Source organism: Capra hircus, chromosome 17 (genome assembly GCF_001704415.2).
Source record: "Capra hircus breed San Clemente chromosome 17, ASM170441v1, whole genome shotgun sequence".
In the NCBI taxonomy this organism is placed as follows: domain Eukaryota; kingdom Metazoa; phylum Chordata; class Mammalia; order Artiodactyla; family Bovidae; genus Capra; species Capra hircus.
The window spans coordinates 35,791,197-35,817,108 of record NC_030824.1 but is presented as its reverse complement, the minus strand read 5'-3'; the positions used below and the strand labels follow the sequence as shown (position 1 = coordinate 35,817,108).

The following is a 25,912-nucleotide window of genomic DNA, read 5'->3' as shown; positions in this document are numbered from 1 at the left end:
TGTAATGCAGGCATACCTCACTTTATTGCACTTTGCTTTACTGCACTTCAGAGATACAAATTGAAAGTCTGGCAACCCATGTTGTCAGATGACGTTTAGCCTTTTTTTAGCAATAAAGCAGTTTTTAATTAAGGTATATACATTGCGTTTTTTAAAGACATGATACTAATGCACACTTAACAGATGATAGGATAGTCTAAACACAACTTTTATATGCACTGGGAAACCAAAATATTCGTGTGACTCACTTTATTGTGATATTCACTTTATTGTGGTGGTCTGGAACTGAACCCATCCTTGTGATATTCATTTTATTGTGGTGGCCTAGAAATGAACCCACACTATCTTTGAGGTATACCCATAGAAACTGAAGCTGCAGTAATAAAAACAGCATCTAAATCAAAGAATACAGCATTATTACAGAACTATACAGTGCTCATATCATATCTGAAACACTGTATTCAGTCTAAGGCATTACATTTTGACACTATCACCAACATATTACAGAACATCTGGAGAAAACAAATCATATGTAACACAAGTGATGGCGAGGTAGGAAAATACATAAAGGAAAAAACATCTTGTCTTTTTATTTTCTATTAAAATAATAGTACCTTTTAAAAAAGCAAGTTTAAGATTTTTTTCTTAAAAAAGAAAGACTATTAACAAAGACAAAATGAGTATCTGAGAACATCTAAGGTATGAAATTAGTCTATGAAAACTTTTTGAAAGTAAAATGAAGTCTTCATATATAATTCTCTTTTCACCTGTAACTGATCTATTATTGATAAAATAACTTATGTTTTTAAGAATCAAAATAAAGAACTGCAAAAGATTTAATAAGACAAGAGAAAAAGGGACAAGGTCATTATCATCAAATAATCAAGATTTAATCTGTACTGTCTTTTAGTTCAAAGTGAAAGGGAAGCAAATTTCAATTCTAAACAGTAATTTTTAAAATCATTTGGAGCACCCAATTAATGGAACAGATTGTCATTAAATCCTATATCCCACATTATTGGATCCTTTTAAACTAGAGTTAGATGATCAGAAATGGCATAAAAAGAATTTGTATAATAAATGAGAAGCTTTACTAGTTCAATAAACTCTTAAGATTCATTTAACTGTACATATCATACTTTTAAATGTACAGTTTAAGTATTTCTCAATGAGCCATTCATGTTATCTGTATCAGAATCACTGGTGGTGCCCTTTTAAAATGTATATTCCTGGGGCTATCCCCCAGAGAGAGAGTATAGATTTTAAGAGGCTGAGAAATCTGCATTTTTAACAAACATTAAAATCTGTTTCGGCTTTCTCAGACTGATCACCAATTAATTAACTCTAGATATGTCCCTTAAAGACGCAAAGAAAGAGATCAGGAGTAATTTTACAAAGTCTTAATAGTATTTTTATTGCTCCCTGGTGTTCCCATTCCCATGTACAAGTTGGTAGTCAAATTATGAGATCTAATTGTTAAGCCCCAGTCCAAACCACTAAACAGTACATAATTTCAAAAGAATCCATTTGAGTCCATCCTTTTAAGAGACTAAAATATTATGAAGTTATGTTATACAAATAACAAACTGTAAAATATCTTTCTTCACAAAAGTCAAAGAAAGCTTTGCATTTCAAAGTTGTGACTCTAGAGAATGCATAGATATTTATTAGACATTCTGTAGACATTTATCAAGAAAATAGCCTTTCTTAAAGAAGATGAGAAAAATTTGAAGTGTCTGAGAGTTTTTTGACTAAAACAAAACATAAGAATAATTCTGGTATCCAATTTAAGAAATAAATCATCTATAAGAATATATATTTGGAAAATAAGAAGTAACTCCAAAGAGGCGCACTCATATATTGCTAGTGAGAATATAATTTGGAGAGTAACTTGGCAATAATTTTCAAAACTGAAAATTCATATATTTCTGACCTGCAATTCTATTTCTAGGAATTCATTTTACATTTACATATATTTTACTTTTGTGTCAATGACAAACATAAAAAGGTCAAGGTTCACTGTAGCATTTGGTAGCCACAAAAGATTAGAAACAATCTAAAGTTCCATCAACCCACAACTGGTTAAATAAATTATAATACATTTATACAAAGAAAATACCATAAGAGAGTTATGAATAATAATGAAAAAAGTCTTCATAGGGAAAAATTTCCAAGATACATTAATAAATGAAAAGAGTAGGATGCAGAAAAGTGTGAACTGTATTATCTCATTGGTGTAAAATTTTAAAACTGTATAAGCAGAAATTATCTTTGGAAAGGAAACAAGAAACTAGGAACAATGGATGCCACAGAGGTAAAACGGCAGCTGTGGCACTAGGATAGAAGTTAAGACTTTTCACTGAAAACCCTTTTGAATTGTGAAACAAGTTTCCAAAATAATGAAAATAAGCTTAATATTAGAAAATTATATAATTATTTCCTTTTTATAATTTAATAAAGTCAAGCCAAACAAAAATGGCAAGAAAATACAATATTTTGTGTATATATACAACTACAAAAAAATAGTCCATAAGAGAACTTCTCAAAGAAATGGATATAAAATACACAGAACAACAATAAAAAAACTCACAAGAATAAAACAAACAGTACCTTCTAAAAACAAAACATTACTCATATGATGAGCTAAAGTTTTTATGTGAGCAATCATTACCAAAAATTAACAGTAAACAAAGAAGAGTCAAGTAGTGGAATTTAAATTGATTCTCAAGGGTGACTAAAGCTTTGAAACTCTCAGGGCTTTGCGAAAACTACAAAACTGAGTGTCCAAAATATCTGTTGAGGAGATAATACCTGAAAACCCATTCAAATATAAATACCAAAGGAAGAAGTTAATTATCAGTTCATGTCATTTATTTTGTATTCTATTTACTTCCTACTTACTTCACAAACCAAAAGAATCCAACTCATAATCAAACACATTTTTAAAAAGTATAAAAGTAGCAAAGAACCAAAATGGGCATTTAGTATTTTTTATTTCAGAAATAACTAAATATAAGCTTACCTGAGAAGTTCAAAAAAGCACCTTCTTCCAAAAGAAAGGGAAACATTGGATATTGTGCAAACAAAAGCATATGTTCAAGCCAGAATACATATAATTGCCTAACTTAAAATATTCTTAGCCTTCTCACAAGATGATAAGTCATATTATACTAAGTGTGATTACAAGTTACCATGAAATGAAAACCTCAACAACAGTGGATCTGAATTTTACCTTAAGAAAAGCTTCATGCATGCAAAATTTGATTTTACACTGATAAATAAAGTATAATTACTTAGTAAAAGAGGCCAAGAGGTACTGAAATCTCACTCACCAACAAGAATACTATTGATATAAACTGGCTGTATAAAGTGACTGAGCAATGCTCCCTGTACACCAAGCACTTCCCATCTTGTCAACTTGTCACTTGAGGACATACTGCTTATTCTATTAACAACATCTGCAGGACAGTAGACAGTCAGATAAATTTTGCCTTCAACAGCTACATGGAGACTTAGTTCTTCATTGGCTTCAAATGCAGATATAGAATGTGGATTAAGACGCCTAGAGGAAGAAAAGAAAGTTTCTTCCTTTAAAAATCAAAGCCAATGAAGTAAAATCTGCATATACGTAAGAATTGTAACTTGCCAGTTACACTTAATTTCAGTAACAGAAATAGAGGCAAACCCAAAGCAAGCCAGGATGGAATGACTTTGTTTCACAAGATTAAAACCAAGTGGAAATTAACCCTATAGTTAGAGCTCCCACAAGGATAAATTTCGTATTATTGCCATTTTTTTATGTCCCTTAAAATCAAATAAAAATCTGATTTTTGCCCCGTCATAATTTTTGAGTTATTTCCTTTCTCCAAATGAAAATTTTTAATAATGACAAAACTAGAGAATGAAAAAAGAAAACTGACAATTTATATTTAAGATTCACTTCCAATAAAATATAAAAAACAGTAAAATATAAAATTATTTTTCTTGATGTTTTTCTACAGAACACTCACCCTTGTTTTCAAAGGTGTTACTGGAAGGCTTTTAAACAAACTGTAAACCATGATTATCTCTAGATGGTCAGACTTAAAGTAAATTTTACTTTCTTTTTGTGTCTGTGTTGTTCAAATATCATGCTACTGATGCTACCCATTCATCAAGACAATGAAGTTCTGACTATAGAGGAATAGACTGCATTCCTTAACTCCTGTGTTAGTATGTGAAGAGTGCATAATCCATACTTCCTAAAGTTTATAAAAAAGTCTTACAACCAGAAAGGAGTAGAAGATTTTCAACAGCATATAAAAGAAAGTGGTGAAATATGTGGACTATTTAAGTAATAGTAATAGGTAAGACAGTGCAGGGGAGGGAGAATGAATTTGTGGTCTCTTGCAGCCTACAAATAACCTCTGAAGGCTGGAAGGAAAATATGGATGGATTTGAATTTACTTGTTCTTTTGATATACGGATTCAGAATGTATAAGCGGTCATCCTAGCTGCTTTTAACAGCTTCCATATACTTACAATTGTGACTTAATCTGGGCTGATCCTTTAGGCAACTGGTTCATATAGAGGTAAATGTTGATATTTTGCTTGAGGGTGAGTAGATCAGAAGCTGGTTCTGTACAAAATATTGATTTTTCCATCATAGCAGGATTTTTGCTATAGTAGAGTAGAAGTTGTCTATAAAAGTACCTAAAGGAAAAGACAGAGCTTTATTGAGTAAGAATGTTTAAAAATGAAGTATCTTAAACATTATACTCATGTCATGAGCAATGTTCCTATAAATCAAGTTTTATTATAAAATAATCTGTCTTAATGAAGATGTAAGTCCCTTGAGAAGTCTTCAGCTATAGCCCAGTTTACACTGTGACCTGCCTTAAAGCATCATTCCTCAACTACCACTCCACTCGAAAGTACTCAACTATCATTTCTTGCAAAAGACCCATTTCTCTATTGATTCCTCCTTTTTCTCAAGACATCTCTGCTCCCAGCCTCCTAGGAGTATCAATTTTCTGCATTATTTCTATTTTCTCTTCCCCAAACACATAGACAAACAATTATGGTTCCTGTTACCTAGTGGTTCTGAAGACAAAAATTTAAGAGTATAGGAATAACATAATGAAGCCCATAAACTGAATTTAGAAGTGAAACAGATTTCCTGAAAGACAACTCAAGGGGACAAATACTATTTTGCTTACTCAAAAAAATATAATTTTAATCCTATCATCAGAAATATTAATAAAAATTAATCATCAGTATATCTGACAGTGCCAAGCATGGGAAGAAATAAACACAAAAGAGGTAGTTTTCAGTGAGCTGTATTACTTTCATGGACTTCCCAATAGCTTTCCTTTTAAGATTATAGGATTCTTTCCATATTATTAGAGATACATAAGATTTTCAGAAAAGAGAGTATGCCTAAATGTTTTTTACGATTTAAAGAAAATATCACCAACAAAAAGTGAGAATGCATAATTAAATAAGAACAAAATCCTAATATAGCAGGATACACTAATAATTGGATATGAATATTAGATACTGGAATCAGTATGCTGATAACTGAATGAAGGTATTAATTATCTGAGTCTCACCTGTGTTTGAAAAATTCCATTAAGAAAGGTTTTCTGAAAAGTAAATTCAGTGATGTAAGAGAACAAAAGCTGAATACAGAGATAATGCTTATTTCCCACTTTTTGTGTTTTCACAGAAAAGAAACTCCAAAGAGTAAAATTCCTGGTTTATTTCTCCACTATCAGATACTCCTTCCTTTTATAGGGAGCAGTGACTGATAAATTTGGAAAAAGAAACTAGGCATGCTTACCTCAGCCCCCTTCTCTCTGAGATCTGCCAGTCTAAAAAATACTTTATTGATATTCCACCATTGGTAGACTGTAGAGACTTCATGAGTGGAAACTCATTGATTTCTGCCTTTGGATAGTATGGCTAATTCAGGGGTGAAGTATTACTAAGCCTACTTGGTCCACATCTAAGGCTATACTCTCTAATTACTTTAATCAGTAATGAAGACATATTTTCTCTTTAAAAACAGGTTGCATGGCTTTTAAAATTTAGTTCATAAGGTCGTGATAATGGAAGACACTAAAATTCATAGACTAAACAGTGCAGTTAATATATAAGGTTTCTAAAAGTGACATGAAAATATAAGATAGCTTAGGTAAGTAAGACAATACCGTATCCTTGGCTCAGTGATGAGTAAAACTCCACTTGTAAATAATAACATATATATGTGATTCTTTAGGCTAATATTAATATAAGAGCATTAATATTTGATGGCATTAAATGTATGTTACCTTACCTAAGGAGAGATCTCCTTGCTGTAACAACAGCGTGAGTATCATGCAACACTCTTCCATTTGGCTTAATGCACTGACTGTAATTGTATTCACCTGTGCCTATAGCTACAACTTCGTGTTGTCCAGCTGAAAAGAAAAGGTTAACAGTAACAGATTATTTTGACCTCCTTCTTCACTATGTTCAACCTCCACCTCTACTTTACCATCTTTTTATATTTATATTCAACAAACTGTTATTTAAGCATTTATTTACTGGACTGACCAAAAGGTTTTTTTTTTTTTTTTTCTCCTGTAAGGTGGCACTAGCAGTACTTAGTTGCCTTTAATTTCATTTGAGACAACTGTTAAGATTGTATTGTGACACCTGTCCTATCAGCATGCATTAAAAAAAAATTTATCCAAATTGGTAAATCTTTGGGTAGCCACTTTAATACTGAAGATGGAAGAAAAACAGCAACATGTTTGGCATATTATGTTTTATTGTTTCAAGAAAGATAAAAACACAACTGAAATGTAAAAAATGATTTCTCCCATGTATGGAGAAGGTGCTGTGGCTGATCGAGCAAGTCAAAAGTGGTTTGCAAAGTTTCATGCTAAAGATTTTTTGCTGGACAATACTCTATGGTCAAGTAGACCAGTTGAAGATGATAGTGATCAAATCAGACATTAACTGAGAAAAATCAACATTATGTCACATGGGAAATAGCCCAAATATTCAAAATATCGAGATCTAGTGTTGAAAATCATTTGCACCAGCTTGGTTATGGTCATCATTCTAATGTTTGGGTCAGCATAAATTAAGAAGCTCTTCCTGACAGTATTTCTATATGTGATTCTCTACTTAAACATAATGAAAACATTCCATTTTTAAAACAAATTGTGATGGGCAATGAAAACTGGACACCGTACAATAATGTAGAAGAAATCATGGGGCAAGTGAAGTGAACCATGACCAACCCCACCAAAGGCCGGTCTTTATTGAAAGAAAGTGATTTTGTGAACATGGTGGGATTCCTCTATTCTGAGTTCCTTCCAGAAAACCAAACAATTCCAACAGTACTGCTCCCAACTAAACCAACTGAAAGCAACACTTGATGAAAAGCATCCAGAAATAATAAACAGAAAAATGCATTATCTTCCACCAGGATAATGCTAGATCACTTGTCTATTTGATGACCAGGCAAAAACTGTTACAGCTTGGCTGGGAAGTTCTGATTCACTCACTGTATTTACAAGATACTGCAACTTCAATTCTCTTAATGGAAAAAATTTTAATTCCTTGGAAGACTGTAAATAGCACCTGGAATAGTTCTTTGCTCAAAAAGAAAAATTAATTTGGGAAGATGGAATTATAAAATTGCCTGAAAAATGGCTGAAGGTAGTATAGCAAAATGATGAATAGGTTCCTCAATAAAGTTCTTAGTGCCCTTCATGGATAACAGCCTTATTGTGGCAAAGGGGCTTGTGTAACTCTAAAGCTATGAGCCATGCCATGCGGGGCCACCAAAAAACAGATGGGTCATAGTGAAGAGTTCTGAAGAAACAGGATCCATTGGAAAAAGAAATGGCAATTCACTCTTGTATTCTTGTCAGGAGAACCCCATTGACAGTATGAAAAGGTAAAAAGATATGACACTGGAAAATGAGCCCCCAACCACAGGTTGGAAGGTGTCTGATATGCTATTGGGGAAAAGTGAAGGGCAACCCTGAGAAACCTGTATGCAGGTCAAGAAGCAACAGGTAGAACAGTACATGGAACAACAGACTGGTTCCAAATTGGGAAAGGAGTATGTCTAGGTATGTTGTCACCCTGCTTACTTAACTTATATGCAGAGTACATCATGTGAAATGCCAGGCTGGATGAAGCACAAGCTGGAATCAAGACTGCGGGGAAAAATATTAATAACCTCAGATACGCAGATGACACCGTCTTTGTGGCAGAAAGTGAAGAGGAGCTAAAGAGCTCCTTGATGAAGGTGAAAGAGAAGAGAAAAAAAGCTGGGTTAAAACAACATTCAAAAAATTAAGATCATGACATCCAGTTTCATCACATATGGAAAACAGATGGGGAAACAATGAAAACAGTGACAAACTTTTATCTTCTTTGCCTCCAAAATCACTGTAGTGATTTTAATTTCACAGCCATGAAATTAAAAGACGCTCATTCCTTGGATCAAAGCTATCAAAAACCTGGACAGTGTATTAAAAAGGATAGACATTACTTTGCTGACAAAGGAATGTATAGTCAAAGCTATGGGTTTTCCAGTAGTCATGTATGGATGTGAGAGTTGGACCATAAAGAAGGCTGAGAGTCAAAGAATTGATGCTTTCGAACTGTGATGTTTGAGAAGTCTTGAGAGTCCCTTGGACTGCAAGGAGATCAAACCAGTCACCCTAAAGGAAATCAACCCTGAATTGGAAGGACTGATGCTAAAGCTGAAGCTCCAATACTTTGGCCACCTCATGCGAAGAGCTGACTCACTGGAAAATACCCTGATGCTGGGAAAGACTGAAGGCAGGAGAAGGGGATGACAGAGGGCGAGATGGTTGGATGGCATCACTGACTCAATGAACATGAATTTGAGCAAGGTCTGGGAGATGGTGAAGGACATAGAAGCCTGGCTTGCTACAGTTCATTGGGTCGCAAAATGTTGGTCATGACTGAGGAACTGAACAACTAGTAAGAATGAAGCAAGTGGGCCAAAGCAGATCAGCTGTGTGTCTGGTGGTGAAAGTAAAGTCTGAAGCTGTCAAGAACAATATTGTATAGGAATCTGGAATGTTATGTCCATGAATCAAGGAAAACTGGACATGATCAAGTAGGAGACAGCAAGATTGAACACTGACATCTTAAGAATCAGTGAACTAAAATGGACAGGAATGGGAGAACTTTATTCATATGACCATTGTATCTACTACTATGGGAGAGAATCCCTTAGAAGACACAGAGCAGTTCTCATAGTCAACAAAAGAGTCTGAAATGCAGTACTTGGGTGCAAGCTCAAAAACGACAGAATGATCTTGGTTTGTTTCCAAGGCAAACCATTCAGTATCACAGTAATCCAAGTCTATGCCCTGACCACTGATGCTGAAGAAGCTGAAGCTGACCAGTTCTATGAAGACCTACAACATCTTCTAGAACCAATACCCAAAAAAGAGGTCACGATAAGGGACTAGAGTGTAAATTAGGAAGTCAAGAAATACCTGGAGTAACAGGCAAGTTTGGCCTTGAAGAACAAAATGAAGCAGGGCAAGGGCTGACGAATTGTGTCAAGAGAATGTACTGGTTATAGCAAACACCCTCTAACAACAACACAAGAGATGACTCTACACATGGACATCACCAGATGGTCAATACCAAAATCAGACTGATTATATTGTTTGTAGCCAAAGATGAGACGCTCTATACAGTCAGTAAAAACAAGAGCTGACTGTGGCTTAGATCATAAGCATCTTAATGCAAAATTTAGGCTTACACTGAAGAAACTAGGGGAAAACCTCTAGGCCATTTAGGTACAACCTAAATAAAATCCCTTATGATTATACAGTAGAGGCGATGAACAGATTCAAGAGATCAGATCTGGTAGATAGAATGCCTGAAGAACTACAGAATGAAGGTTCACAACACTGTACAGGAGACAGTCACCAAAACTATCCTCAAAAGAAATGCAAGACGGCAAAGTGGTTGTCTGAGGAGACTTTATAAACAGCTGAGGAAAGAAGACAAATGAAAGGCAAGGGAGAAAGGGAAAGACAAACTCAACTGAATGTAAAGTTTCAAGAATAGTAAGGAGAGAGAAGGCCTTCTTACATAAACAATGAAAGAAACAGGAAAACAATAGAATGGGAAAGACTATATATAGAGATCTCTTCAAGAAAACTGCAGACAGCAAGGGAACATTTCATGTAAGAATGGGCATGATAAATGACAGAAATGGTAAGGACCTAAAATAGATTAAGAAGAGGTGGCAAGAATATACAGAACTACTATACAAAAAAGGTCTTAGTGATCCAGATAACCATGATGATGTGGTCACTTACCTAGATCCAGATATCTTGGATTGTGAAGTCAAGTGGGCCATAGGAAGCATTATTATAAACAAAGCTAATGGAGGTGACAGAATTCCAACTGAGCTAGTTCAAATCCTAAAAGATGATGCTGTTAAAATGCTGCACTCAATAAGTCAGCAAATTTGGAAAACTCAGCAGTGGCCACAGCACTGGAAAAGGTCAGTTTTCATTCCAATCCTAAAGAAGGGCAATGCCAAAGAATGTTCAAACTACCATACTATTGTGGTTATTTCATATGCTAGCAAGGTTATTGTTCAAAATCCTTCAAGCTAGGCTTTCGCAGTGTGTAAACCGAGAACTTCCAGATGTACGAGCTGGGTTTCAAAGAGGCAGCAGAGCCAGAGACCAAACTGCCAAAATTCATTGGATCATGGAGAAAGCAAGAAAATTCTAGAACATCATCTACTTCTGCTTCATTGACTATGCTAAAGCCTTTGACTGTTGATCACAACAAACTGAAAAATTCTTAAATAGCTGTGAATACCAGACCACCTTGTGTGTTAGTCTCTCAGTTACGTCTGACTTTTTGCTATCTCATGGACTGTAGCCCAGGCAGGGTCCGATGTCCAAGGAATACCAAATCACCTTACACCTGTCTCTTAAAAAAACCTGTATGTGGGTCAGGAAGTAACAGAACTTGACATGGAAAACAGACTGGTTTGTTCCATGGAACCAATGGAGTGGTTCAAAGTTGGGAAAGGAGTACAACAAGGCTGTATACTATCACCCTGTTTATTTAACTTATATTCAGAGTACATTACGTGGATTGCCAGGCTAAATGATTTGCAAGCTGGGATCAAGATTGCTGGGAGAAATATCAATAACCTCAGATATGCAGATGTTACCAGTGTAATGGCAGAAAGTAAAGAGCAACTAAAGAGCCTCTTGATGAAAGTGAAAGAGAGTGAAAAGCTGGCTTAAAACTTAACATTCAAAAAACGAAGATCATAGTATCCAGTCCCATCCCTTCATGGCAAATAGATGGAGGAAAAGTGGAAACAGTGACAGATTTTATTTTCTTGGGCTCCAAAATTACTGTGGATGGTGACTGCAGCCACAAAATTAAGACACCTTTCCTTGGAAGGAAAGCTGTGACAAACCTAGACAGTGTATTACAAAGCAGAAACATCATGTTGCCAACAAAGGTACGTATAGTCAAAACTATGGTTTTCCCAGTAGTCATGTATGGCTGTGAGAGCTGGACCATAAAGAAGGCTGAGCTCCAAAGAATTGATCCTTTTGAATTGTGATGCTGGAGAAGACTCTTCAGAGTCCCTTAGACTGCAAGGAGATCAAACCAGTCAATCCTAAAGGAAATCAACCCTGGATATTCATTGGAAGGACTGTTCCTGAAGCTCTAATACACTGGTCACCTGATGCTAAGAGTTGACTCACTGCAAAAGACTCTGGTACTGGGAAAAACTGAGAGGAGGTAGAGAAGGGGGTGGCAGAGTTTGATATGGTTAGACAGCATCACCAACTCAATTGACATGAATCTGGGCAAACTCCATGAGATAGTGGAGAACAGAGGAGCCTGGTGTGCTACAGTCCATGGGGTCACAAAGAGTCAGACATTGCTTAGTGACTGAACAACATCATCAACATTCTTGGTGAAAGTAAAAAAAATCTGTCTCTTAAAACCAAAGGAACTTTTTGGCCAACCCAATAAATGCCAGGTATTAATATAAAAAGAGATTAGGTTAAATGAGTGAATTAGGCTTACAATTCAATGAAAAATTCTATTTTACCATTTTAAAGTTAGAAAAACCATTGACCAAAAATATGGAAAATTATCAATAATTCCACACCTTCAAATAAGAGTTTGAGAGTCTTCCACAAACGAACTTACTTACAAAACAGAGAGAGGCTCAGAGACTTAGAAAGCAAACTATGGTTGCAGAAGGGAAGGGACAGTTAGGGAGGTGGGGATGGTCAGGTACACATGTTATATTTAAAATGGATAACCAACAAGGACCTACTGTATAGGACATGGAACTCTGCTCAATGTTATATGGCAGCCTGGACGGGAGGGGGTTTGGGGGAGAATGGATACATGTATATGCACAGCTGAGTCCCTTCACTGTTTACCTGAAACTATCACAACATTGTCAAACTGGCTATACTACAGTTCAAAATGAAAAGTTTAAAAAAAAGTTTGAGAGTCTTTTAAGAAGCAAAGTTTTAAAATACTTCAGTAATATCTCAATTTAAAAGGCAGATGTTTTACATTATACTTTGTCTAAATTTTTGCCTTTTAGGAAAAAAGGCAACAGAATAATTTTTTGCTGTACCCCATTTGAGACTTCTTTGAAACGTTATGCTCAGAAGAATACCATTCATTTTTCTTTTCACCTCCTATTTATGTGGACTTTCTATAACCCAGTCCTTCTCAGTTTGAGATCATCAACTTAAAATAATCACTCATATATATATAGTTATAGTAATATATGAACCTCATGGTAGGCATAAACCAAAAATCTATAATAGAGATGCACACAAAAAAGAGAAAGGAATTCAAACTCAACTACTACAGATGGTCATCAAATCACAAGAGAAGAGAGAGCAAGAGAAAAAAGGAACCAAAGAGAACTATAAAAATAAGCTGAAAACAAGTAACAAAATGTCAGTAAGTATTTACCAATCAGTAATTACTTTAAATGTAAATAGACTAAAAGCTCCAATAAAAAAGACAAAGTGGCTGAATGAATAGAAAACAAGATACACATTACCGCCTGCAAGAGACTCACTTCACATCTACAAACACACACAGGTTGAAAGTGAAAGGGAAATAGATTTTCCATGCAAATGGAAGAAAAAGAAAGAGTAAAAAGATCAAAAAGGGCACTATAAAATGATAAAGGGATCAATCTGAAAAGAATACATGGCGAGTGTAAATGCAAAGCATTCAACATAGGAGTATCCAGATACATAAAGAATGTATTAATAAACATTATGGGAGAACTTGACAATAATAGTAGGGGGCTACACCCCAATTACATCAATAGCCAGACCATCCAGACATAAAATTAATTTGAAAACACTGGTCTTAGATGACACATCAGACCGGACAGAACTGAACATATATGGAATATTTCATCAAAATAGAATACACGTTCTTTTCAAGTGTATGTGAAACAATCTCCAGGACAGATCACATGCTATGCCACAAAATAAGTCTCAATAAATTTAAGAAGACAAATCATATTAATATAAAACATCTTTTCTGATCACAATGCTATGAATGTGGAAATCAATTATAAGAAAAGAAGCATAAACACAAACATGTATTTTAAACAACATGGTACTAAACAATCAATGGGTCTCTGAAGAAATCAAAGAGGAAATTAAAAAAATATCTATATACAAATGAAAATGCAAATACAATGACCCAAAATCTATGGGATGTAGCAAAAGCAGATACAAGACTGAAATTAAAACAAGTCTAGGGATTTCCCAGGTGGTCCAGTGGTTAAGAATCTGCCTGCCAATGCAGAGAACAAGGGTTGGACCCCTGGTCGGGGAGAGTCGGACACAACTGAGTGACTGAACTGATTGACTGACTGACTGACTGGGAAGGTCTCACATGCCATGGAGCAACTAAGCTGGTGCACTGCAACTACTGAGACCACATGGTCAAACTAGAGAGTAGCCCCTTCTCACAGCAACTAGAGAGAAAGCCAGTGCAGCAATGAAGATGCAGCACAGCCAAAATAAAATAAATAAGTCTACTTCAGGAAAGAAGAAAATTTTCAAACAAGTCATCCAACCTTATACCTAAAGGAACTAGAATATAAGAAGAAACAAAAACTAAAGTTAGAAGTTTGAGCAAACTCCAGGAGATTGTGAAGAACCGGGAAGCCTGGCATGTTGCAGTCCATGGGGCTGCAGAGAGTCGGACATGACTGAGCGATGGAACAACAAATGTTAGTAGAAATCATAAAGATAACAATGGAAATGAATGAAACAGAGACTGAAAAAACAAAGATAATGGAAAAAAGAGTTGGTTCTTCAAAAAGAAACAAAATTTATAACCTTTAGTCAGAGACATTAAAAAAAAAACAAGCCACATAAAATCAGAAATGAAAAAGGTTAAATTACAACTGATGCCACAGAAATATCAAGAAATATGACAGATTACTATGAACCATAATATGCCAATAAAACGGACAACCAATAAGAAATAAATACCTAGAAACATACAATCTCCGAAGACTGCACAAGGCAGAAACAAAATATGAACAGATTAATCACCAGTAATGAAATTTAATCAGTAGTATAAAAACTCTCAACAAACAAAAGTCCAGAACTAGATGGCTTCACAGGTGACTTCTACCAAACATTTACAGAAGAGTTAATACCCATCCTTCTTAAACTATTCCAAAAAATTAAAGAGGAAAGGTCACTTTCAAACTCACTTTACAAGGCCAGCATTATGCTGATACCAAAACCATAGAAAAATACCACAAAACAAAATTACAGACCAAAATGCTTGAAGAACACATATGTAAAAAGATCTTCAGCAAATTATTAGCAAACCAAATTCAACAATACATTAACAGAAGGATCATATACCATAATCAAGTGAGATTTATTTGAGGCATGCTAGGATGGTTTAATATACACAATCAATGTGACATACCATATAAACAACTGAAAACTAAAAAGTACATTATCTCAATAGACGCAAAAAAGCTTTCAGCAAAATTTAACATGCTTTTATGATTAAAAACAAAAAACTCTCAACAAAGTGGGTAGAGATAGAATGTACCTCAACATAATAAAGGCCATATATGACATATCACAGCCAACATCATACTCAATGGTGAAAAGCCGAAAGCAATGTCCTCTTAAGAGGATTAAGACAAAGATACTCACCCTCACTACTTTTATTCAACATAGTACTGGAAGTCCAAGCGATGGTAATCAGATTAAAAAATAAATAAAAGGAATACAATTTGAATGGAAAGAAGTAAAATTGCCAACCCTGACATACTATATACAGAAATTCTTAAAGACTCCACCAAAAAACTATTGCAACTAATACATGAATTCAGTAAAGTTACATGATATGAAACTAATATACAGAAATTTTCTGCATTTCTACATACTAATAATGAACTATCAAAAAAGACAAATTAAGAAAGCAATACCACTTAAAATTATATCAGAATGAATAAAATACATAGGAATAAATCTAACCAAGGAGTTTTGGAAAAGACTTGTACTTAGAAAACTGTAAGATACTGACAAGGAACTGAAGATAACAAACAAATGGAAAGATCCACCATGCTCAAAGACTAGAAGAAATTAAGATGGTAACAACCCCATATGCAAGACAGCAAAAGAAGCACAGATGTAAACAACAAACTTTGGAACTCTGTGTGAGAAGGTGAGGGTGGGGTGACTTGAGAGAACAGCGCTGAAACATGTATATTACCATATGTGAAACAGATGACCAGTCCAAGTTTGATGCATGAAGCAGGGCACTCTAAGCCGGGGCACTGGTACAACCCAGAGGGATGGGATGGGGAAGGAAGTGGGAGGGGATTCAGGACGTGGTGACACATGTACACCCAAAGCTGATTCATGTCAGTGTATGGCAAAAACCACAATATTGTAAAGTAATTAGCCTCCAATTAAAATAAATAAATCTTTTTTTTTAAATGACCATACTACTGTCCAAGGCAATCTGCAGGTTTAGTGCAATCCCTATTAAAATACCAACAGCATTTTTCACAGAACAGGAACAAACTGTACAATCTGTATGGAAACACAAAAACACCCAAATAACCAAAGCTATCTCTAGAGAGAGGGAAAAAAAAAAAAGCATGGAGGTACCATGCTCCATGATTTCAAACTAAGTTGACCCTTGAATAATCATATATATCTTCTCTTCCTACCTAGGTTAAAAAAAATCCTTAAGAATAGGAACCAAATATGAAATTGTTTTTGTATCATCTACAGTGTCTTATTCAGAGATGAATATAAAACTCAAATGGTTTTAATATCAATATAGAACATTAAAGGATAAAAAATAAAATGTAATTGAAATCACATTATAATAATTACAGGAAAAAACAGATTCATGATTTTTCATTTTTAATCTTTTATTACTTGATAGTGAAGAAAATGTTCATTTTTATAGAGTCCTCAGTGTTTGTTATAATGAGCTTAGATTTCAAGCTGCTAGTGATTCCAACATAGTTACTGATTAAAATGTTAAGTATTTTACCATTCTGCAGTTCTCTACTGGTTCCTGTTCAGTATACTTTATCTCTTTGAGAAAGTGTGTTTAACAACCCACACCTACTAGAAAAGGCTATTTCAAATTAATGCAGTACCACTATCAATAGGGGCAAAGAAAGTTAATTATATACTACCACAGTATCATTAAGTTACTTAATAGTTTTTCTATAAACACATACCAAATACTCACACTTACCTCTTTCAATTATAAAAGCAGCTAATGAGTTGCTACATTTCAGATAGTCTGATTGATTAGAAATTAGTTGACTAAATGTTTCTTTAACAATCTGTGAAATCTTTGCAAACTGAATATGTCTCCCTTCTAGAAAAAAAAATCAAATGCAACATCAATTTGAAGAACACTGTGCTTTATCCCAGAGGCCAGAATAACCTTTCAACTGAATGAATTAATTTTCAGAGGTATGTAAGCAAATGTACAATTTATGTCATGACTGAGATTTTAAAGTATTCCATTCTAAAAGTATACAAGTTATTGAGCTGTTGGATAGATTTTTGTTAAAAAAAAAAAAGAAGTGCAAGTATTACAAATTAGATTACTGATTTGTATTTGATAAAATACTGAAAAGTCATTCAGGACAAAAGACAATTCTCTGTTATAAGGGACTGTCCCACACTGCCTGATAAGCACGATGTCAATGAAAACCAACAGTCTTCCCTAATCACTGTGATAATCAAAATATACTCCTTAGTATTTGCCCCACTGAGAACCACCGAAAAGCACTAAACACTTAAACTCTTGATATAGTTCCATGTTCCTACAAAAACAAAAAAAAGCAAAAAAAAAAAAAAAAAAAAGAAAAGAAAACCCCAGACTTTGAAAGGAGATAAAGGCAGTTTAAAGTAATTAGGATTACTACAGAATAGTTATAACCAAGAATATACATCAAAACTTACCCACAGACTTTTTAAAAAATATGAAAGTTTTGAGGTTCTGAGATAGGACCTTGGCCACCTATTGCTTTGTGTACATATGCTTGTGTATCCCCAGGGAAGAATCATTATTCTAGAGAATGAGAGGTTGCAGAATCACTTAATAGAGTATTTCTCAAAGTTTACTTGTTTACTAAGCCACTGAAAGTTCCTGATGTTGCATGATGGCTGCTAAGTAGTCTTATCAAATGGTTTGCAGTCCATGATATCTTCGGAGGAAAAAAGTAATGACACAATTTTGCTCTCATGCATTGCATATATATGAAACCCATACTTTCATAGAAATTCTTACCTGCTTAATAAATATATTAAAAAGGCACACAAATGATAAAAATTTTAACATTATTAGTCTTAGTACAACTAATCTCAGTTAGGCCATTTACAAGTTTGTTTATATTTGTCAAACTTGAATTTTTCTTTGTTAATACTGTCAATGCTCTCTTAGCAAAAACAGGTAAAGTCACATCAAAAAGAGTTAAAGAACTTTATAAATACAATCATAAAATGAAATTCTGAGGGAAAGAAGAATGAACTACTGGTTATATTCTTTCATCTAACCACAAAGTGTGAAGGTGCAAGTTATTACAATTGCATGCTAGCATATATTTCATTTAACTTTGCAAAACCATTGTGTGGCATAAAAATTAGTTTTTGGTGTTAGTAAAAGTGTATAGTGTATAGTAAAAATATGAATGAGAAGTATTCAGCAACTTGGCTCTGTTTATCACCAACATCTTATGATACAGGAGAAGCATACTCATTTAATGATATTTTAAAATGAAACCTTTTTTTCACTCCAACAGCAATATAAAAGGTGTACATTCAGAAGTCTTCCTCTCCAAATGCAACCACTATTATCAGAATGGATATTTTGATGAACAAAAATATAAACAAATAAATAAAAACATATACTACTTAAAAAAATTAAAACTGGGCATGCTAAAATCCACTCTGCAACTGGTCTTGGGCATCATTCAAAGGTAGACATTAGTGCTACCCTCCTTCTTAATGGTTCCAAAGAACGAATGCTTCAAATTATTGCTTCATCACATCCTATATGGTTGGGCTTCCCTTGTGGCTCAGCTGGTACAGATTCTGCCTGCAATGCGGGAGACCTGGGTTTGATCCCTGTGTGGGGAAGATCCCCTGGAGAAAGGAAAGGCTACCCACTCCAGTATTCTGGCCCAGAGAATTCCACAGATTGTATAGTCCAGGGGGTGGCAAAGAGTCGGACAAGATTCAGTGACTTTGATTTTGACTATACAGTTAGCAATTATTTTGTGCAATGACACAGAACAGAAAAATACACTGCAATTAATACTGACAGAACAAGAATTATGTTTGTGGCAGGACAATGTTTCACTGCATATAAAAAGGTTGCACCTACATATTATAAAGAACATTTAGAAGTTAACAACATACTGATACAGCTCTTGATTGTAACTGATTGTTGAAGGAAATAATGAATCCTGTGACTATAAACAAATCTTTGCTACTAAATGGATCTCTTATTAGCATGCATATGAATAAGGAGCAATACCATTTTTCCTATACATGTGTGCTGCTTGCTGAGGAAATAAAATGTTCTCACAAATCACTGGACGTGAAGGATGAGACAAAGCATTACATATATGACGTTAACACCATTTCCTTGATTTCCAGTTGCTAATTTCAAGTGATCCTTAGTATCATAAGGAACCTGAATCTATCTTCAGAACCAAAATATCATTATATTAAGTGAAGATACAGTCCAGCAAAAATATGGCAAAGTAGACAGGCTGTGAGAAAATGATACCTTCCATAACTGGCCCAAAAGGAGCTGTTCAGGAGATTTTTATGTATCTCAAATCTGTTCTTCAAAGTGATAATATTCAACTCCTGTGTTTACACATAAGCCTGAAAAATGATATTTGTCCCTCCCTTTCCTAACAGAGAACTGTTAATCTTTAACTTTTTAACTCCTTACCTGAGCCTATCAAACCTGACTCTACTCATGTATTTTTGTAAACACATTGTTAACCACATACTCAGGGTACCAGTAATCTGTATTTTCTGCCCATCATCAACTTAGGATTCTTTCTACTATTCATTAAAAATGTCCATTGAAGCTGAAAAGACTAGAGCCCCTTTCAATATTAAGAGATCATTCCTGTTGAAATGATCACTCACTGTCCTTCTGTTCATCAATTCCTATGATCATTTGATCAAGTGACAATATTTGACTGAATATATTTAACTCTTGGTTGATTTTGCCTTTTGAATGTGCCTATTTCCCCTGGTCTAGTCCTTTTACTTGAAACAAGCACACAAATGTACACAGGCTTTTTCTATCTCAAAAAGACCATGGAAAACCAAGCCTGAAAAGTGTTTTCAAATCCTAATCCTCAGACCTGGAAAGGACAAAGAAAGAAATGCTCTTCTTCATTTCAGTTTTGCAAATACTCTAAATTTTAAAGTCTAAAGTGTTACTACTATGTAGGCAATTTAGAAATTAAGGATAATTTCCTGCCTTTCAGGAGATTAACAATCGAATGGGAAAAGAATACAACAGTCACCATATAGTGTTGAATAGAATAAATACTATAATAAAATAATAGTAGTTACTATTTAGTGTTCACCTACTGTGGGCCAGGCACTGATCAAGATTTTGTACATGCATAAATTAATTTAAACCTCACAATAACCCTATGAGGCAGTTATTGTTGTAGTCATTTTACAGGTAGCGAAATTAAGGTATACAGAGAAAAGTAAGTGGTTCTAGGTCACACAACTAGTAACTTCAATTGCAGTTACAGTTTTCTTGAGCTTGAGTAACAACTAACATTAAAAGAAAGTGAACAGATTATTTGAAATGAATATCCCAACCATCAAGCATCAGAAAGCCACTGGATTTCATTAATGACCAGCCCACCAAAGCACAGAATTTTCAAAAAGGCAGTTACATGATATTGATGTCATCTCTTTATAGGAAAAAAGCCACTTCTTCAATTGTTCCTCTCCAATTTTATTGTTTGTCTAATTTTTAGCAGAGTATGGAAGGAAATACTCATCTTTGTAGAAGTGTGACAGGTTTGAATAAAATACTAATGCACATTTTCATACCTATGCATATTTTAATTGTATGCTGTTATAATTTTAATTGGGTTAATCTTCTTTTAAAAATTATCATAAAGGACTTTCCTACCATAATGTACTTTTGAAACATATACTGGTTCAGGTGAAACAATAGGTTCTGCAGGGATAGGAGGAGGACCTGTAAATAAAACAAAATCATAAGGAAAAATGAAACCTAAATGTTCAAAAGGACAGGTATAATACTATTCTGTAATAAAACAACAATCCAAGAATGATTGTTTTTTCTATATACTTCTGCCAACTCTAGGCCATCAATTATCCATTAGCTCAGCCTTCTAAATGTTTTTATTATACTGAAATCAATTATACAAACACCAAATTATACATTTCTGGTTCCCTATTCTTATGCTACTATATAGCTTGCTTTGTAACAGATTCAACATTCTGAAAATCGGTTAAAATTAAACCCTAGTTTAAATGCTTATGAATAATTTTATATTTACAGTAATACCAGGTGAAACATTTGTAAGACATTTGTATTTAATCTTCTATCAAAAATTTAATTTAGTAAGCAAAAATTATCATTTTAATGTTATTTTACCAGAGTATTTTGTAGGGGAATACTTCATTCAAAGTTTTCTAAGTTATTTATTTAAATGAACTTGTTAAATGAGTAATTTAAAGGTCTAAACATAATTCAGAAACAATTTCATTCTTTTGTGTCAGTAGCACAATAAAAAAAATTGACATGGAAAAAAAAGTTTTCTAAGTTTTTTTACCCAATTCTTTGCAATAGCTTTCTAATTTGGTTTCAAATTAGGGAATCCAGGGAAAAAAAGAAAAAAGCAGGACACTAAATCAAAGGGACAAAAATGATTGTAAAGTTTAAATGAAAAAAGTCCAGGAGCAAAGGTTCAACTAAAGTAGTTAGCATATCTCAAGAATCATTCATAAAGACAAAGACAGTAAACAGAACTACTACTCTGGACCTCACTTTGAGTAAAATGAAAAACTGGTTGAAAACACAGAAATTAACAAAGAAGGATTCACAATGTCATCTTGGGGTTCACATTAGTTAAGTAAATGTTGACTATAGTTAGATATATACACTCTGAACTTTAGATAAGCAGAACTCTAAAAACTCAGAGGAAGATAGATTTTTTTCCCATCTGTTCAGTGGGTGAAATGAAAACTAAAGATATTAATCTTGTTTATCAAGCACAAATGCTTTCAATAAATAAGAAAATGTGACTGTACAAGTTGGTCTACATTTTGAAACACCATAAACAAACAGGGAAAGTATTCTTGAAAAAAAAGAACAAAGTTGAAGGACTCACACTTCCTGATTTCAAAACTTAATACTAAAGTGACAGTAATCAAAACTGTGGTAATGTCATATAGGCCAATGAAATAGAATAGAGAGTGCAGAAATAAATTTTTTTCAAGGCCTTCAAATGATTCTCAACAAGAGCACCACTACCATTCAATAGGGGAAATGACAGCTCAGTTCAGTTGCTCAGTTGTTTCTGACTCTTTGAGACCCCATGGACTGCAGCATGCCAGGCTTCCCTGTTCATCACCAACTCCCGGAGGTTGCTCAAACTCAAATCCATCAAGTTGGTGATGCCATCCAACCATCTCATCCTCTGTCATCCCCTCCTCCTCCTGCCTTCAATCTTTCCCAGCATCAGGGTTTTTTTCTAAAAAGTCTAATGAGGGGAAAGAACAGTCTTTTCTAAAAATGATGCTGGAAAAACTACATATTCATATGCAAATAAATGAAGTCAGATCCCTTAGATAACACTATTATATAAAAATTAACACAATATGGATCAAAGACTCAAACATCAGAGCTAAAGCTATAAAATTCTTATAAGAAAATATGGGAAAAAGCTTCATGACACCGGATCTGGTAATGATTTCTTGGACATGATGTCAAAGGCACAGGAAACAAACAAAAAATTGACAAACTGGACTTTTTCAAAACTCAGTGGACATGGGTTTGGGTAGACTCCGGGAGCTATTGATGGACCAGGAGGCCTGGTGTGCTACAGTTCATGGGGTCATAAAGAGCGGGACACGACTGAGTGACTGAACTGAACTGAAAGAAAGTTTAGTCATAATTAATGCATTTCTATCATTCTTTGAGAAAACAATGTTGAATATTAAAATGCTATCACTGGAGATGGGAAAATGCTACTTTAATGTTCACAAAAAAGGAAAATATAAATGTTTAGAAACTAAAAGTTGTAGCCAAAGGGCAAAAGATTTGCTAGCCCTAGATAAACATTTTGAAAACTTTTAGGGAAATGCATTTTTCATGAGAAACCAATTATAAATATCCTTTTCTAGTAATTGGAAATTGGGAAATTCTGTAGATATGTTTTAACTTGATTTTAACAAAGTATTTTAATTTTTTGAGGGCATAAGATGGGTCTTATTTGAGTCTAGATTCCCAGTGTTTATCACAGCCCCTGGAACATGCATGCATGTGTGTGTGCTCAGTCGTGTCCTCTTTGCACCCCCATATGGGCTATAGCCCACCAGGCTCCTTTGCCCATGGAATTAAGGCAAGAATACTGGAGTGGGTTGCCATTTTCTCCTTCAGGGAATCCTCCTGACCCAGGGATCGAATCCACATTTCCTGCATCTTGTGTATTGGCAGATGGATCCTGGGAAAACTATCTGAAACATAGCAGATCTTCAAACCACAGATTTAGTGATTTGAATGCATGCGATGGTTGGAAAGAAACAGGGAAAATATTTCTGGGCACATACCTAAGTGGGTTGATAATTTATAAAATCATCATATAGAGAGATTTTCCATTAATAAGCTACCAATATATGTAAGACAGCAAAATCACATCTAGCCCTAAAAAATTTAATAAATCTGAAATATAGTGAACAGAAATATGAAAATTAACAAAATACTTTCTAAGTAGTTATTTAATCCAAACTATGACAAACTATTTTTAAAACAATGAAACAGACACATCAAATTTGAGACGTGGCAAAAGAGATCACTTTTAATTATTGAATAATGGTTTTACTTAAACAGAAAAATTAAAATATATGAAATACAGATTGAACTTAACAAAATGACCTTAAGGGAAGTATTATGAAAGAAATATTACAATTAACAAGTTATAAACAAAAAAAAGTCCAGTCATAAAATACAGTGATAATTTGAATTTAAAAATAGTCAACTGTCACTGTTTAAATCAAATTTAAATGTTTTTCTTTATTGAAGTTGCTTCATTTATAGGGAAAACAAAATGTAATCTAAATGAAATCAAAACCAAAATGAATAAATTAAAAAAATCAAAATGAATGAATACTGAAAAAAACTATTTACTGTTTACTACGCTAACACATATATTCTTCAAATTGATTAATAAGAACCTCTGTTAATTGATTATGTTACTCTTCACCCAGCACTGGTTAAAGGCTTTGCATGCATTATTTATTGAATTCTAAAATGACAGATATAGGAGGTATCTATCCTTGTCTCCATTTTTCAAATGATGAAACTAAGACTTAGAAGACAAACAACTTATCTGTCCAGGGACAATACTCAATACTGAGCAATCTATTTCTGGAGTTTACACTCTCAGCCTACTTGCTATGTTACCTTAGGCCCTTATTTTCTCAAGCAATCCTAACATTATCAAATTTAACACAGGCAAACGTCACAAAAATTGCATAAAAACCTGTCCATGTTAAATGTATAGTTTAGGAACATAACAAGAATCCAATAAATTAAAGAAGAAACTAAGTTTCAGTACTCAAACCCATCAACAAAGTTACTAGACAGTTCAGCAACAGGTTTATATCTTTGATGCTAAAATATACAAGAGCATTTTAACTACTATCAAATAACTCAGCGATCAGCAAAGGAAAGAAATAATTCAAATTCTGCTACTTCTATCGTGCAGTTGGCAAGTAACTTCATTACTGTAAATCTTTCAGATGACTCTTTTGGAAAATGAAACATTTTACAACACTACTTTATAATAAAAAATATTTACCTGATGTTTCTGAAATTCTTGGTTCAGGTTCATTCAGCTGTAGAAGCTCATCAAGAGCTAATTTTGCTGCATTGGATCTAGACTCCTTTTTGTTTTGTCCCAGTCCAGTCTTGTATTGAATACCATCCACCACAGCACAGAAAGCAAAATATGGTCCCAAAACATTACCTTGAAAAGTAACTCAGAATAAGTTGTAATACTTCACAGAATGATCTTGCGAAAGATGTCTGTTACATAGGAAAACATTCCAGTACAACTTCATTAAACAATCTCAACTTGACAGTTTTTCTGTAGGGCCAATACAGTTTTAAGTACAGCTGATAGGACCCCTAAACTTGTTCTGAGGAAAACTTCAAGCAGCTAGTGTGGCTTCAGATTCAGCATCAACAATAGGGCCAACTTTAGAGTACATGTCACACACAGAGTGACAGTGTCTTGTATAATGCCTGGCAGTGGTAGGCATTCAAATGTCTATCTAATGATCAATGAAAGGGAAAATGTGGAGCGTCTGGCAACATGTCTCCTTTCAAACCTCAGTACGGATGAAGCTGAATTTTTCCTGTCCTCTGAGAACCCTGATACTCTTATAAGCTCCAGAACAGAAGGAATTCCTTTGAAGAAATCCTGTTTCTATCAGAGTCACAGAAACAATCCAAATCCATCACAGCTATAGGGTGCATAGTGGGGATTTACATGGGAAACCAAAATAAACAATAATAAAAAAGATATTCTAAAGAATGAAACTGTTCAATCATCCAAAATTCCCAGAAAAAGTATCTTTACACAATTATATTTACCTAGTTTTAATATTTTCCTGATGAAAAATGAAATGGAATCCTCTCCTAATTTTACTTTTTGGTATTCAGACTATAGCCTTTCTAATAGTGTTAGTCGCTCAGTCATATCTGACTGTGACCCCATGGTCTGCACCAAGCAAGGCTCCTCCCTCCATGGAATTCTCTAGATAAGGATACTGGAGTGGGTTGCCATGCCCTTCTCCAGGCAATCTTCCCAACCCAGGGATCAAACCGGGTCTCCTGCCTTGTAGGCAGATTCTTTACAGTCTGAGCTACCGGGGAAGTATAGGAGGCCTTTAAGAAACTTAAGTCTCTACTTTGGTTACAAATGGCTAGGTACATTGTCACTCGACATAAGCCTCTTTATTATTATTTTCTCACATACTCCATTAACTGCTAGGTTCTTAAAATGTACAACAAGATTTTATAA

At 34.3% G+C, this 25,912-nt stretch overlaps 1 protein-coding gene across 1 annotated transcript in view; it reads right to left on the bottom strand.

The window, feature by feature from the left end:
• ADAD1 (adenosine deaminase domain containing 1) overlaps positions 1–25,912 on the bottom strand; it is a 45,436-nt gene that overhangs the window by 16,469 nt on the left and 3,055 nt on the right. The window contains exons 4-9 of the mRNA XM_005691287.3: positions 24,686–24,853; positions 20,767–20,835; positions 16,828–16,953; positions 6,317–6,440; positions 4,522–4,692; positions 3,333–3,562 (exon numbers count right to left, since the gene is read on the bottom strand). Coding sequence (XP_005691344.1) covers positions 3,333–3,562; positions 4,522–4,692; positions 6,317–6,440; positions 16,828–16,953; positions 20,767–20,835; positions 24,686–24,853 — 888 coding nt within the window. The remainder of the gene's footprint in view (positions 1–3,332; positions 3,563–4,521; positions 4,693–6,316; positions 6,441–16,827; positions 16,954–20,766; positions 20,836–24,685; positions 24,854–25,912) is intronic.